This window comes from Psittacula echo (genome assembly GCF_963264785.1).
Source record: "Psittacula echo genome assembly, chromosome: 1".
Taxonomy (NCBI): Eukaryota; Metazoa; Chordata; class Aves; order Psittaciformes; family Psittacidae; genus Psittacula; species Psittacula echo.
The window spans coordinates 136888213-136901044 of record NC_137735.1 but is presented as its reverse complement, the minus strand read 5'-3'; the positions used below and the strand labels follow the sequence as shown (position 1 = coordinate 136901044).

General features: G+C 37.0%; 1 protein-coding gene across 5 annotated transcripts in view; it reads left to right on the top strand.

Moving 5' to 3' along the window:
- ATXN7L1 (ataxin 7 like 1) overlaps positions 1-12832 on the top strand; it is a 115883-nt gene that overhangs the window by 31583 nt on the left and 71468 nt on the right. For 3 of the 5 annotated variants that reach the window (XM_080638866.1, XM_080638868.1, XM_080638870.1), the window contains one exon: positions 8164-8268. The exons of 1 other annotated variant lie outside the window; for it this stretch is intronic. In XM_080638866.1, coding sequence (XP_080494992.1) covers positions 8164-8268 — 105 coding nt within the window. Of the gene's footprint in view, positions 1-6722; positions 6768-8163; positions 8269-12832 lie in introns of those variants that run through there. One more of the 5 variants, XM_080638869.1, reaches the window with a different exon arrangement.

Below are 12832 nucleotides of genomic sequence, written 5' to 3'. Positions count from 1 at the left end.
CGCTTTGGGTTTTCTTCGTTTTGTTTCTGGCTTTGGACCTTAATATGCTTAATTGGTATCTATTTTACCACATAACAGAATTTTTTTCCAGGTGTTGACTTTGTATGATTTTATAATAATGGATTTTGTAAGCAGTTGCTCTAATTCCTGGAATATATTGTTATATGTAAAATAGGAGGCAACTCAAAATACAGGTTCATGCCCTTACCTAGTTAAAACTAAATATTGAGTGGGTGATGTCCATTTCAATTACACGCATGGGTTTTGTTACCTGTCACCCAGCTAAACTGGATTTTACTTTATCTTTCAGCCTTGTTCCACTCTCCAGTTTCATCTATACTGACTTGCAAGAGAAGGGCCGGTGCATAGCATGGCCAAGGCAGTGGATTATCTTTGCTCTAGGTGGTCCTTTCTAGGGCCATTCCCTGTCACTCCAGCCCTGGGCTGCAGCAGCCAAATGCAAATGTTCACTGAACTTTAATATAGTTTATTAATATACTCTAGAAGCTTTAATGGTTGTATTTGCCCTGTAGTTTAGACTCTGATTATAAGAAACTAAAAAGAAAGTGTTAACCAAAATTCTCATCATCATCCAAACAGACCTGAGTGGTATATGACCTTCTCTTAATGTGCACTGATTTCTTAGTGTGCACCCTTCACATCAGAATGAAGTGGGTTTTTTACTAAAGGACAGGCAGGCAAGCGAGTGTGTTCAGGAACTGAAAAGGTGAAAGTTAACCTGTCTGGTCACATTGCACAAAATAATTGGAAAGTTACATGGTGAAGTAGGAACTCTGTTTTAAAGATTAGTTCAGTAGTCTGAAGTGTTAGAAACATAAAGAATTTTGTAAAATGACATTATGTGCTTCTGGATGTTTTTATACAGTGTAAATTAATAAATTCATTTTTTATAAATAAATTTATTTTTTATTACTTTTTTGCTGTCTTTAACTGAGAAGCAAGTAGCCTTATTTTTACAGTATTGGTCTTGGTTGTCCTCCTGCTCTCCAGTTCTGGGCTCTGCATTTCCTTCTGTGTTATGTTAGTGGTAGCGTTCATCAGGTTCCTACAGTGGGGCAGCTCATGGAATTAAACAGTCAGAAAACCTTTCCTTGTTTTGTTTTGTCCTTCCTCTTGTCTACTTTGCTCTTGGGTCAGAGTTGTCTTGAATTTGACTCCTTGTGTAATCAGTTAATTCATGGTACAAGCACAAGAGGGGGGCAGGAATATGAAGCTTGAAGTCAAAAAGGGACATACCCATGCCTAACTTTTGTTAGTTTAAATTGTGGTGGGGCTGCAGAATATTGCAAAACAATGTTTGAGTGTTGTACAGTGAAGATTGTTACAGAAGAAATTAATGCCTTTGCAAACACACAAGAGTGGCTGAGCACTTTAATTATTCAGTGTTGGAGGCTGTACTTTATCTGAGTCATGTACAGAGAGTAAAGTAAAGACTCCAGAAGCAAATGAGCTATCTTCTGCCTACTCCAGGAGGTAAGGGGCCATGGGCCTCTATATAAGCATGTTTTAAGAAGTAGGTTTTTTAGGAAGGAAAAACCTGTATTAGCTACTTTCTTATCCTCTAGGTATCTTAAGATGTGAAAAGCTGAGATTTCTTGGTGTTGTAGGTATGCAACATACTTCCTGGACTTGTGAGTTTCGAGTTTTCTCTTCCGGTATTCTCATGATAAGTTAATCTGGTAGCCCTGACACTTCTGTTCCTGTGTTGCCAAATTCTTTCAAAATGGGATGGCAAATAACCTACATAAATGTCATTAAAGTCTTCAGAGCTGTGGAAGAAAATCTTTGTCACGTTTTCCCATGTTTGTTTCTTTTTTTCCTTTTTTCTTTTACATATATATACATATAATATCTTAGGCAAATTGTAACATCAGTGATGTGTAGCTTACTTTATAATCCCTTCAAAATGGATTGTTGTCACAAAAGTTATGCAGATACTGTTAATTCCCAGTATTTGTTTAGTTAGCTAATTCCCAATTATGAACCCTCTGGTTTTGCTTTTGTTATGGGTCTTTGGGAATGGAAGGCATCACTTCCATCTTCAATACAGTTTCCAAATGCCCAGATAAGGGAGTGTAGTACAAAATCTTTCCAGGTCATTGGAGGTGCTATTTCCTGGATAAATTATAATTAATAAAAATTTCCTAACATTCTTTAGGGTTGCCAGCATGATTGCAAATCCTCATGATTGCTCTAACCTGGGAAGCAGCATACCATTTGAAGTTACTGCTCTGGTTTAAAGGTGTCATGCCCTTGACTCTTTACCACATTGACTCTTGTGAAGTCTATTTGCTGGGTTTTTTCCCTGCATTTTTTTTTTCTTCATCACTGTTGTGTTTCATTTATTATTGTTGAAAAGTCCAGTATTTCTGTTTTTTTATCTTTAATCACTTATTTCTTAGCATGAAGAATCTTCAGTTCCTTGCATTAACACCCAAAGGACTTAAGTCGGGACTTAGGACAATTGTGTTTTGCTCTATGTTAGTCCTGTCCTTAATATTTTAATTTTACTTTTTCCTCAATGTCATGGTTACTTAAGCTACGACCTGCATTGTTCCCTCAGAAAACAAATGAGCTTGAGCATTACTTTATGGTTTTGCCTCTGAAGTGAGATGTGATCTGAGCAGGGGCTTAGAGTAAATGACATCCAACGATCTCTTTCAGCTTAAATTATTCTGTGATTAATTGCAACTGTGACTGGCATTTTCAGGGGTAAAATGCAATTTATACTGGCTAGCTAATTGCTGAAGCAACTTACTGGGTTTTATGTAAAAAAAGAAAGCTAAAGGAAAACCATACTTGGGAGAGAATAAAGCTGATGTTAAGTGGAAAGAGTGTGACATTTATTTCTAAGATAAGACTATCCTGTCTTTGCAGGCATATTTAACTGCTGTCTGAGTAATACCCTGAAGATGTCTTCTTATTGTTTCAGTTTCAAGTTTCCATTCACCATTCAAATTACTTAGTTTTTAAGTAATCTCAAATGTAACAGTAATCTAATGCACTGAACATTTTTTGTGCATTCCTCCATTTTTGAATGATGGATGGATTTGTCACTTCTGTGGAACAAGAGGGAAATAACATTAAGTACATTTCTAGACACAGAGTTTAAAAATCTGTATCTCCAGGAGCTGGAGAAACCACATGGATTTGGTTTTATCCATAGCCATTTTTGCCATTTCTTTTTTTAGCTTTTCTTTATTAATTTTAAACTAGTGTGTCTTGAACAGTCTTTCTTTTTCCCTTCCTTCCTCCCCTTTTCTCTCTTTACACATAAGCATCACTAATACTATTCAAAGCAGACTTCATGCGTGTATTTAGTAGAGCAACAGATACGTATAAGAGAATGTTTAAAGTGTGTATAACTTACAGCAAAATATCATAATTAAAAATTCAGTTTCCCACACAATATTGTGAGGTCTTGCTGTTTGACAACCTTAATTCTGAAGGGGAAGAATGTTTTAGATTATTTCTAGCTTGTGTTATATTATGCTGTTGGATGTAAATGATTATGAACTGTATAATAATAGAGAAGGAACTTCATATAAGTCGTCTGGCTTTGATTGTTACTAAAAATAATTCCTTTTTGTGCATTTTTGGAGAAGATAAAAAGTCATGTCTGACACCTGCATTTTTGTGTTTGTGTCACAGTTTGCAGAAGCAACATTTTCTTTGTATTTGCAAATGTTTGTAATACAAAAACTATAAGCAGAAGTTGTATTTATTTTCCAAGCACCACAGCAAAGTATATTCACAAAGAAATATTTGGTTTAGGATTTTAATCTAGGAAAGTCTTATTTCCTACAGTCAGCATTTGCTGTCTCTGATTTCCACCTGTCTTGCATATTTTTCACATGACATGGGACACTTTCACATCCTGTTAGTCAAATATCACATTTTCAAGCAAGGCTTTTGTCAGTGTACAGTATCAACAGACACGCTGTCCAAGAGATTCCATTTTGAAGGGACGACAATTCAGTATTGCCAGGGAGTGGGGTACGTACAGAGAGCACTCGTGCAAAGCATGTATCTAGTGAGAAATAAGTTATCTGTTCTTTCTTGCCATCAAGGGTCTGCTTTGCATCTACTGAAGGCATCTTCCAGTAAAATGAGGTAACTGTGATGGGGGCCATGGAGAGCTTTTACTTACCAAAAGGGCTAGACACATCACTCTGTCTCAGACTTGTACCTATCTGTATTTGTACACAGGGAACAAGCGTGTCACAGCCTCTGGTAGAGATCACCCTGCTGATCTGGGATGAGTCATGCAGACCTTGGGCACTTGTTTCCCTTTAAGGGGAGACCCAAGTTTTGGTAGAAAATATATACTCTTTGCAGTTGCTCTTCTGTCCCTCCCTTTGTACTTTGTAATAGATTAATTTAGTATAAGAAGTACTTTTTGTACTTTGATAATTATGTCAGTACTAGTTGATAGTCATTCATCTTATTCACTGATTACCTGCCGTCTTCTTCACTGGTCATGCCTGTTTCCATGAAGCAGTCTTTCCTGAGCGAACTTTGGAGAGATGTTTTCTTCTTCAAAATTAACCTTTCCTGAAAAGCTTATCACCACTGCATCTGACTGAGCAGGCAGGGAGCTGTGATTGTTGCCTTTAGAAGATAATTTTTTTTTTTTGGAGAGGCTGTTGTCTTTTTTGCTGCACGTACAAGGTGTTAAGGCTGTAATCTGATCTAAGAAAGATACCAGTGTCCACAATACCCTTTCAATCCTGATTGCTTTGAGTAGGACATGGTAGCATTGAACTATTCTTATTAAAAGCAAGAAAACAAAGATATATATAGTTGTTTATGTTTTCTGCTTTCTTTTTCATTTTGAATTTTCCTTGCTTTCTTCATTGTAAGTTCTCTGATCTGGATTGCATTTGTAATATCATTGTACCTAATAAAGTGTGTCCCCAGTTGGAATTTCTGGTGGGATAATATTAATGCTTCATCTAGCTTTAATTAAAAAGTAATTTATATATATATTGTGTGGGCTTAAAAATTATGAGTTTAATAGTGAAACTGATTTGTGTCACCTTGTTAATGTATATGAACTGTTAGCATTATTTGAACCTGCTTGATCTTGATGAACTTTCCTCTTTTTACAAACTCCCAAATAGCGAGGTTCTTAAGGAATCTTGTTTGAAAGATAGCGTTTAGTTGAAATTTTTTAGCTATTCTGATTCAATAATAGCAATTATTGTGTACTGTGATTCTTATTTCTGATTTGAAACCTGTGGTCTCATGTCCTCAAGATTCTTGGATTAATTTAAGTGGACTTTTGACAGGTAGATAATAATTTTGATTCATGTAATAAGGCTCACCTTTCAGTAGCCACTTGCACCTCCACTGGGCTGTACCTGAGCATCTGCAAAATGAAAAACTTCCGAAGCGCTGTTTCAGGATGTCACTCACTCTGCATCTGTGTGTTGTTTTGATGCTGTGTTTCTCACAGCAGCATTTTGGTGCATTCTCCTATGTGTCTGTGCAGTTTCTTTGCATATAAATTTCTGCTCCCTCAGTACTTTGAAAATTGAACTGGTGCTGTTTAGCAGTTATGTGCAGTGCTGTTTGCCAGGGTTGTGCAGTGAGCTCGTAGGTATCAGGACTTTTCCTTCATGCTCTGTCTCTTGACAGTGCCTGATGAAGACATACATGATTTTGTGAACCTGTGAGCTAACCTGATTTCTTATTCCATCTATGTCCTTGAATATATTCCTCCAGTACTAATACCTTACATCTTTCTGTAAGTTATTCCCTGTAGCCAGACATCATAAAAACTCAGAGCCAGCCAGACTTTGTATGCCTCAGAGCTGGGCATATTTTAAAGGCTGGTATACAGATCTGTGAAGGTTAAATGTACTTAAAGGATTTAAAATGGAAAAAAGTTGTAACTTTTATGTTTGTAAAGGGCAAAGTCTGTATGTTTTCATACATAGATTGTCACTGGACCATTCAAACAACAACAAAAAAATTAAGTTGTTGAGATATTTATCCATTTTTTAAATGCCTCAGAACTGTAATTAAATGCATGTTTTTGAGCTGAGACTTTGTGTCAAACTCTATCTGGAAGAAATAATCATTCCTGTGGAGTTTACAGTGCTGTTAGTGGAAATCTTTAGGTTCTGATCAAAAATATCCTTGGCAAAGAATTGCCAGCGTAAAGTGATTTTTAAGGTCACTGACTTACCACATTAAAACAAGAAATAAAATAAACAGGTCAGACATAGTGCCTGCTTAGGGTTTTGTTTGTTTGTTTTACCAGTAGGGAGGATTTAATTTAATCTTAACTGTACAGTTTTGGCTTCATCAGTACTAATGCTTTCTACAGCAAGAAATTACCAGAGGAGTTTACACCTCACCATTGCCTTTCTTTTAAATTTAAGTTAAGTATGTTGATTGCATTCATCTGGCTGTAATGCATTTAAAGGCTTGGCTAGTCCAAGACTCGCACTGCAAAGGGTCATGACTGGTTAACCTTTCAGCTGGATTTCATAGCCTGGTACAAGCAGTAACATAGAAGCTTTTGGCTTTCAGGGGATAAAGGAACAATTCATTTCATATCAGACTATGAAATACCTGCAGGTTGGTGGTGCTGGTTTGTGCCCAAGAATGCTTGAGCGAGCCTGTTTGGATCTACTTGTGATGCTGCCTGAATTACTGTGAGCGGGGTGCCCTGTTGCTCTCTGGGTTTTTCAGGGACTGAAGACACTTTGCACTTCATCATGCCAAGTACTACCATTGTAAGCAGCGATGTTACTTACAGAGCAGTACAGGCCAGGGCAGAATTACTTATCAAAGTATTTCTGTGGCCAAAATGTTTGCTTTGGTTAAGAACTAATGAAATAAGTACCTGCTTAAGTCACTTTTTGAAAGAAATTACTACTTTTAAAAAAAAATACAACTTATTGGAGAAGTAGGATTTAGTCATTGATGTTTATCAATCATAGCTGCTGTTGTGCATATTTGTCTTCGCTGAGGGTCTTCTCATTTTTCCTCCTGTTTAAAAGGCACTGGGTTGATATTTCAGTCCGAGTCAGAGGCTGCATTTGCAATAGATTTAAGGTGCTGCTGAATAACATTGGAATGCCATTTTACAAGATCTTTAAATGAAGATGTCACTGCCCTGTTCTGAGGGGTAGCATGATCTCTGTGGCTGATACTCAGGATGGGGTTACTAATGCAGTAAATTGTTCATTAACAACACTGGGCATGGTGACAGAATCACACCAAAGTGCAGAAAAGCGACTGCAGCTGAGCTGCAACGGATGAGTATGTGTGCTTGTTCTTAAGCTATAGCAAAGCAAAGCGAAACAAGTTATGTCACTTGTAATGTTAGAGCTCTGAGGCCTTCAGTAGTAATTTAAGCCCATTTTACTCTGTTCATAATGGCTTATGAATGCATGTATTGCATTATGTTTCAGCTGAGAAGGACAAGTACCTGTTATCATCTGACTGTACCCATCTTTTGATTTCATGAAAGTCCTCGTGCAGTCACTGAGAAATACCTCATTAACCAACTTTGTCTCTTCCCAGAGTTTTTGTTGGGGAAACAAACAGCAGGGCGTTTGAACTAGAGTGAACACTCACACAAACTCAGAAATTTCATGTCATGACATCTGGTTCAAAGCAGGGATGACATTCCTGACTGTATTTTAAGCTGTAGGATCCTTGACCTTGGTTGCTATAACTAGCTTTTAAGCTGGATACTTTCTCTAGCAATCTGTAGTCAAGCTTGGAATATTTTAATATGGAGCATAACCCAGGCACCATGTTTCCTAAAAGGAACTTTAGGCAGGGATTTTGGAAGACGTCTTATTTTACTGTTCCAACATTTGACTAGTACAGAAATGCTTATTCCACGTCTTGGCAGTGAGTGTAAAGACAAACGTGTTGCTGCCTGTGCTCTGACTGAGGGATGAGACCGCAGCATTTTAGCATAGGACCTTGAAACCCAGAAGATGGAAAAAAAAAGTTTCTTGAACATAGTAAGAAGTTCTTATAGAGCAGTGTATAAACTTGCTTTGTATAAATTAATATAACAGTAGTGGCCCTACAGTATTTTCAATATTTTTTTTTCTTAAGATATATTTAAAGCATAATTTCTAATTCTTGTATATATTTTTAACTTTCCCACAGATATGCACTTATTTGGCCATTATCCAGCTCATGATGATTTCTATCTTGTAGTGTGCAATATCTGCAATCAGGTAGTCAAGCCACAGGTTTTCCAGTCACACTGCGGTAAGTGAATGTTTTCTTTCCTGAATTACAGTGCCAAACTGGCTATGGTTCTCTTAAGAATCATCACATATGATCATGACAGAGGCATTGCAGATATACTTTTCTGGTTATCTTGTGTTCTTTCCACAGAAAATACCAGTGATGCCTTCAAATAAGCATATTTCCTGTAGAGGAAGTTAAATTAGTTGTTCTAGAAGCTGGGCTTTTGAAGTTTAACTTGTTATACTAAATTAGCCTATTACAACAAATAAATCCTGTTAGCTAGATACTAGCTAGGCTAAAACTATTATGACATAACATTGGATTGTTTTTCATCAAGCTGCAAAGTGAGCAGCAGGCTGTGATAATGATCTATATTAAGTAGAAGTTGGATGTTATGGGTTGTTTTCTGATGGGATTTATGCATAGCTGTATATAGGGTTTATTTTTATTGGAGGGTTTAATTTTTTACATAGGTAGCATGTTGAGTCACGTTTCTTAAGATTCTCTTGAAAAATGTTCACTTGAGAAGCTGCAGAAATGTGCTGATACTAATTTTTCAATTAGTATAAGCAGCAGCAGGATGGCAATTTTAGTACTGATAATTTGTAAGCAGAACCTACTTCAGTTAGAAGTTTTTGCTATTGACTAACAAACTCCTTTCAGATATTCCTGAAAAACTTCATCCTCAGGTCTGGTCTATTTATTACTTATCCAGTGTTTTATTTGTTATTTGTCCGGTGGTTTCTTTCTGTGGTGTTTTTTTTGTTATGGCTTTGTTGTTGGTTGGTTTTGGGTTTTTTTAAGGATTGCAAAATGTGACTGGCATGACTGGCATGGCTAGCTTTTCATGAGGTTTAATCAAATTCAGTTTAATCAAATTAATTTGAAGGTGATTGCATAATAATGAAAAGGAGCTACTTCTGAGGATGGAATCAGTTAAATACATGAGGGAGGAGGAGGAGAAAGACTGAACAAGGTTTTCCTTGCCTACGTACAGCAAATAAACTTTCCGTCTTCTGGACAGCAAAGCAACACAGTAAAAGGAAAACCTAAGTGGAATTAACAGAAAATATAGAAGTTTGTTTACTTTTAAAGAGATACTACCAAAATATTACCATGGGTTTGCATGGATGGGCTGCTAACAACTGACGTGGAACAACTGCAGTCCTGTTGAAAGGCAGTTGTATGACTCACCACTAGCTTTGGCCCAGATTGAAGTAATTGTGAAAACATGGTAACAGAGGAATATAGCATTTATATCCGGTGAATCAGAAAAGATACAAAAGCATTAGTATAGTGGGAGAAGGACTTACAAAGTTAGGGTGGGGGCAGGTGTGTTAACTTTTAACAAGCTGTTCTGCTGTTTTTTCTCAAAATACATTTCTTGCCTGTAGTCATAGCTGGTTTCTTCTTGCCCAGCCTCAAGTATCTTATGATTCTTTCAGTGACTGAAAAGCTTCTCTGCAGATGGTCATAGGTACAGTGGGTACCATAAACACTGGACTGGTGCATTAATAAAAGATCCTCTACAGAGCAAAAGAACCTGTATAACACCTTGCTGTAGCCCTCTGTAGTGGTGCTGTTTCCTGGACATGATCTTCTGGTTTGGGGAGCTGTATGAAAGTTGATCCTGTTTTCACATAGGAGGCATATAGAATGATGTTTCTTCTAGATGAGAGTGAAGTAATCTGTGTTATAAGGAAGTTTGAGCTCTTTGGAAGTAACAAGTTGCCATCAGTGTTAGTGGGTTGTCTGTAAACTGTGAAGATCCTGTGAGTCACTGCCCTTTTTTCTTTTTCTCTTTTCTCCATCACTCCGTTATTTCTACAGTTCATTTTACTTCATCTTTGTTATAACAATCGCATTACACTGAACAGTTGAGTGTTACATTCCGAATTGCTTGATTTAAAAGTCTAAGGTCAATAAAGACTTTTTAAAAACAAGTAGACTGTATTAAAAGAAAAGGAGAATACTGAAGATAGGTGAGCAAAAGTGTTACCTCTTGAAGACTGTACTTAATCTATTCAGACTTGTTTCAGGAGAGGGGCACTGAAATATTGCTGAAAGCCCTATGGAAGAGCTTTAAATGTATAGGTAAATTTAAAAACAAGTAGACTGTATTAAAAGAAAAGGAGAATACTGAAGATAGGTGAGCAAAAGTGTTACCTCTTGAAGACTGTACTTAATCTATTCAGACTTGTTTCAGGAGAGGGGCACTGAAATATTGCTGAAAGCCCTATGGAAGAGCTTTAAATGTATAGGTAAAATATTTTGGTTTAAAGACGAAACAGTCATGGTGATGTGCTAAAACCACATAAAAGAAGTTTTAAAAGGGAGAAGGCTTCTTGGAGGTCTTAAGAATTATTGTAAATAACTAATAATTTATTTTCCAAAAAATAATGTTAAAAGTACTACATGTATAAGTGATGTGCATTCTACTAACATACAGTCGTTTTTGTAAGAAACGAGTGAGATGTAAAGAAGAGCTACACTTGGTTCTTATTAATTAATCTGTAGTTGCATCATCTGGTGAGAGAATTATAAAAATATTGCGTTACAAAACAGACCAACTGTGTGCTGCCTATGGCTGAATAATCTCTCACTGGACATGCTATGATATCCGTTGTTCACTGAGAAAGAGATGGAGAAGGCTTAGTTTGAGACATTGCTCCTGGCTGCACTAGGCTTTTCTCTGAAGAGGGAAGGTTTAATTTTGGGGTTTATAGAGAGTTTTATCACCTGTTTGACATAATCCATTTGATGGATCAGATTTTGTTTAATTAGTTAGGCCATGCAGCAGTATACCTGTAAATTCAGTGATGCTGAACTCCAGACTCAGATGTTTTAGGCTATCATATTTACTCTAAAATGCACTATATTAAGTCTTGAATCACAGCTTTAAAATTGTAACAAAGACAATGGAATGAGAAAGCATTAGAAACCGCTACTGGTTTTTTGGCTCTGAAAGGCTGTGTCATGGGGAGTCTTTATTGCTGCTGACAAGGACTTGTAGAGATCTATCCCAGAATTTCACACAAAGTGTGGTTTGTTACTAATATCCCTGGTAAGATCCAGTCTATTTTCTCTCAGTAAGGATTTAGGTCCATGCCCAACACGTGCTTTCATGTTTCTAGGTTCCCTGCGTTGTAACTTGAAGATCTTGGCTTTGGAGCAGCACTGGAATGCTTAGTTTAGCAGACGTTTTTGTAACACTTCTCTCGAGCCTTTGCTGGCATTTGCCTTTCTCCAGAGCGTAAAGAGGACCCACTGTTTCATTTGTCTCTAATTTCAGACATGTGGCAGCCATCCTTGATGGCTCTGGGAAGTTGTGAAGATTATGGAGGCAGATGTTGTTATTTAACTTTTAAGACTTTGATTCCTGGAATATCAAGCAGAAAATCAGAAAAATCTGGTTGTTGTTCAGGCTTTTTCATGGGAGACAATGCATCATACAACCTTAGACCCACGGAAATCAGGTAAAAAGAAGAGATCTGGCTCATTAGAGGGCTAATTTGCTGGACTTGAGAGGCTTCGTAATAAACACAGCATAAAGCTCAATGTTGCAAGTAGTAGATCTGTTCTACCCTTGAAGTCAGAGAAACACTGAATTGTTTTTCAGAGCAGTTTCACGTCTTTGTATCTGTGGAATAAACACTTATACCCATTTGTAAGGATTAAACCATTCATGTACATATGGCATAAGCCCAACTGAAAGAGAGACTTGCTGTTATAGGCTGCTGGATAAACCGTATAAATCAAATAATTTTTTGAGGTCATTCAGTATTATTGTGCACTTAGAAAATAGTATATCGTAATGTCATCAACAATAGGGTTGTTTGCTTCTGAAGCCAGTTGGTTGAGTCATTTGTTGCAGTGATACAATATCTTAGATATTTTTTGAATGTGTGAACATGTAGTTGTATTTATTTCTCCATAAAGTAGCTTGAAATGAGAAGTCAGTCTAGTTGTGCAGCTTGTAGCGTTTCTAAGTGTACCCCACACTTGAGGAATTTTAGTTTTGAGACTTTGTTCTCAAATGCCTACTTCAGTGAAGATACAGAACACTTCTTGGGACACCAAAAACATAGTGTTTGAGTATCTCTGAAGTACCATAATGTTCTTGCTGTTTGTTTGGGGTTTTTCTCAGATGTATCTGTTATTTAGAAGATTTTTAGGCTGACAGCCTATGCTGAGCTCTGTCGTATGACTTCAATTCTGTGATGGTTTGTCTGTTACTTGTTAAGATGGGACCTGTACCATTTCCCAGGAGACATTTCTATTTTCCTTTGGCCCCAGAGAGAGTAAAGCTTCGTATTCTTGTACCACATTGTCCTTTTCTAGACAAAAGAGCATCACTTACAGTTCTGGTTATTTTTCTAAAGTGTTCCATACAACAATAGACTTGTTAACCTTGGTCCTGTCTTATTGAAAGGAAAATCTCTTGTAAAAGGTAGCTCTGGCCCAGTGAAGAACAAGCAGTTGTACATACAGAGAGCTTGTCAAAACATCTAGACTTTCTCTTTTAATATGAGGAAACAAATTAATGACTGGAAAGTGTTAAAAGTAAAGTTGAGAAGAAGAG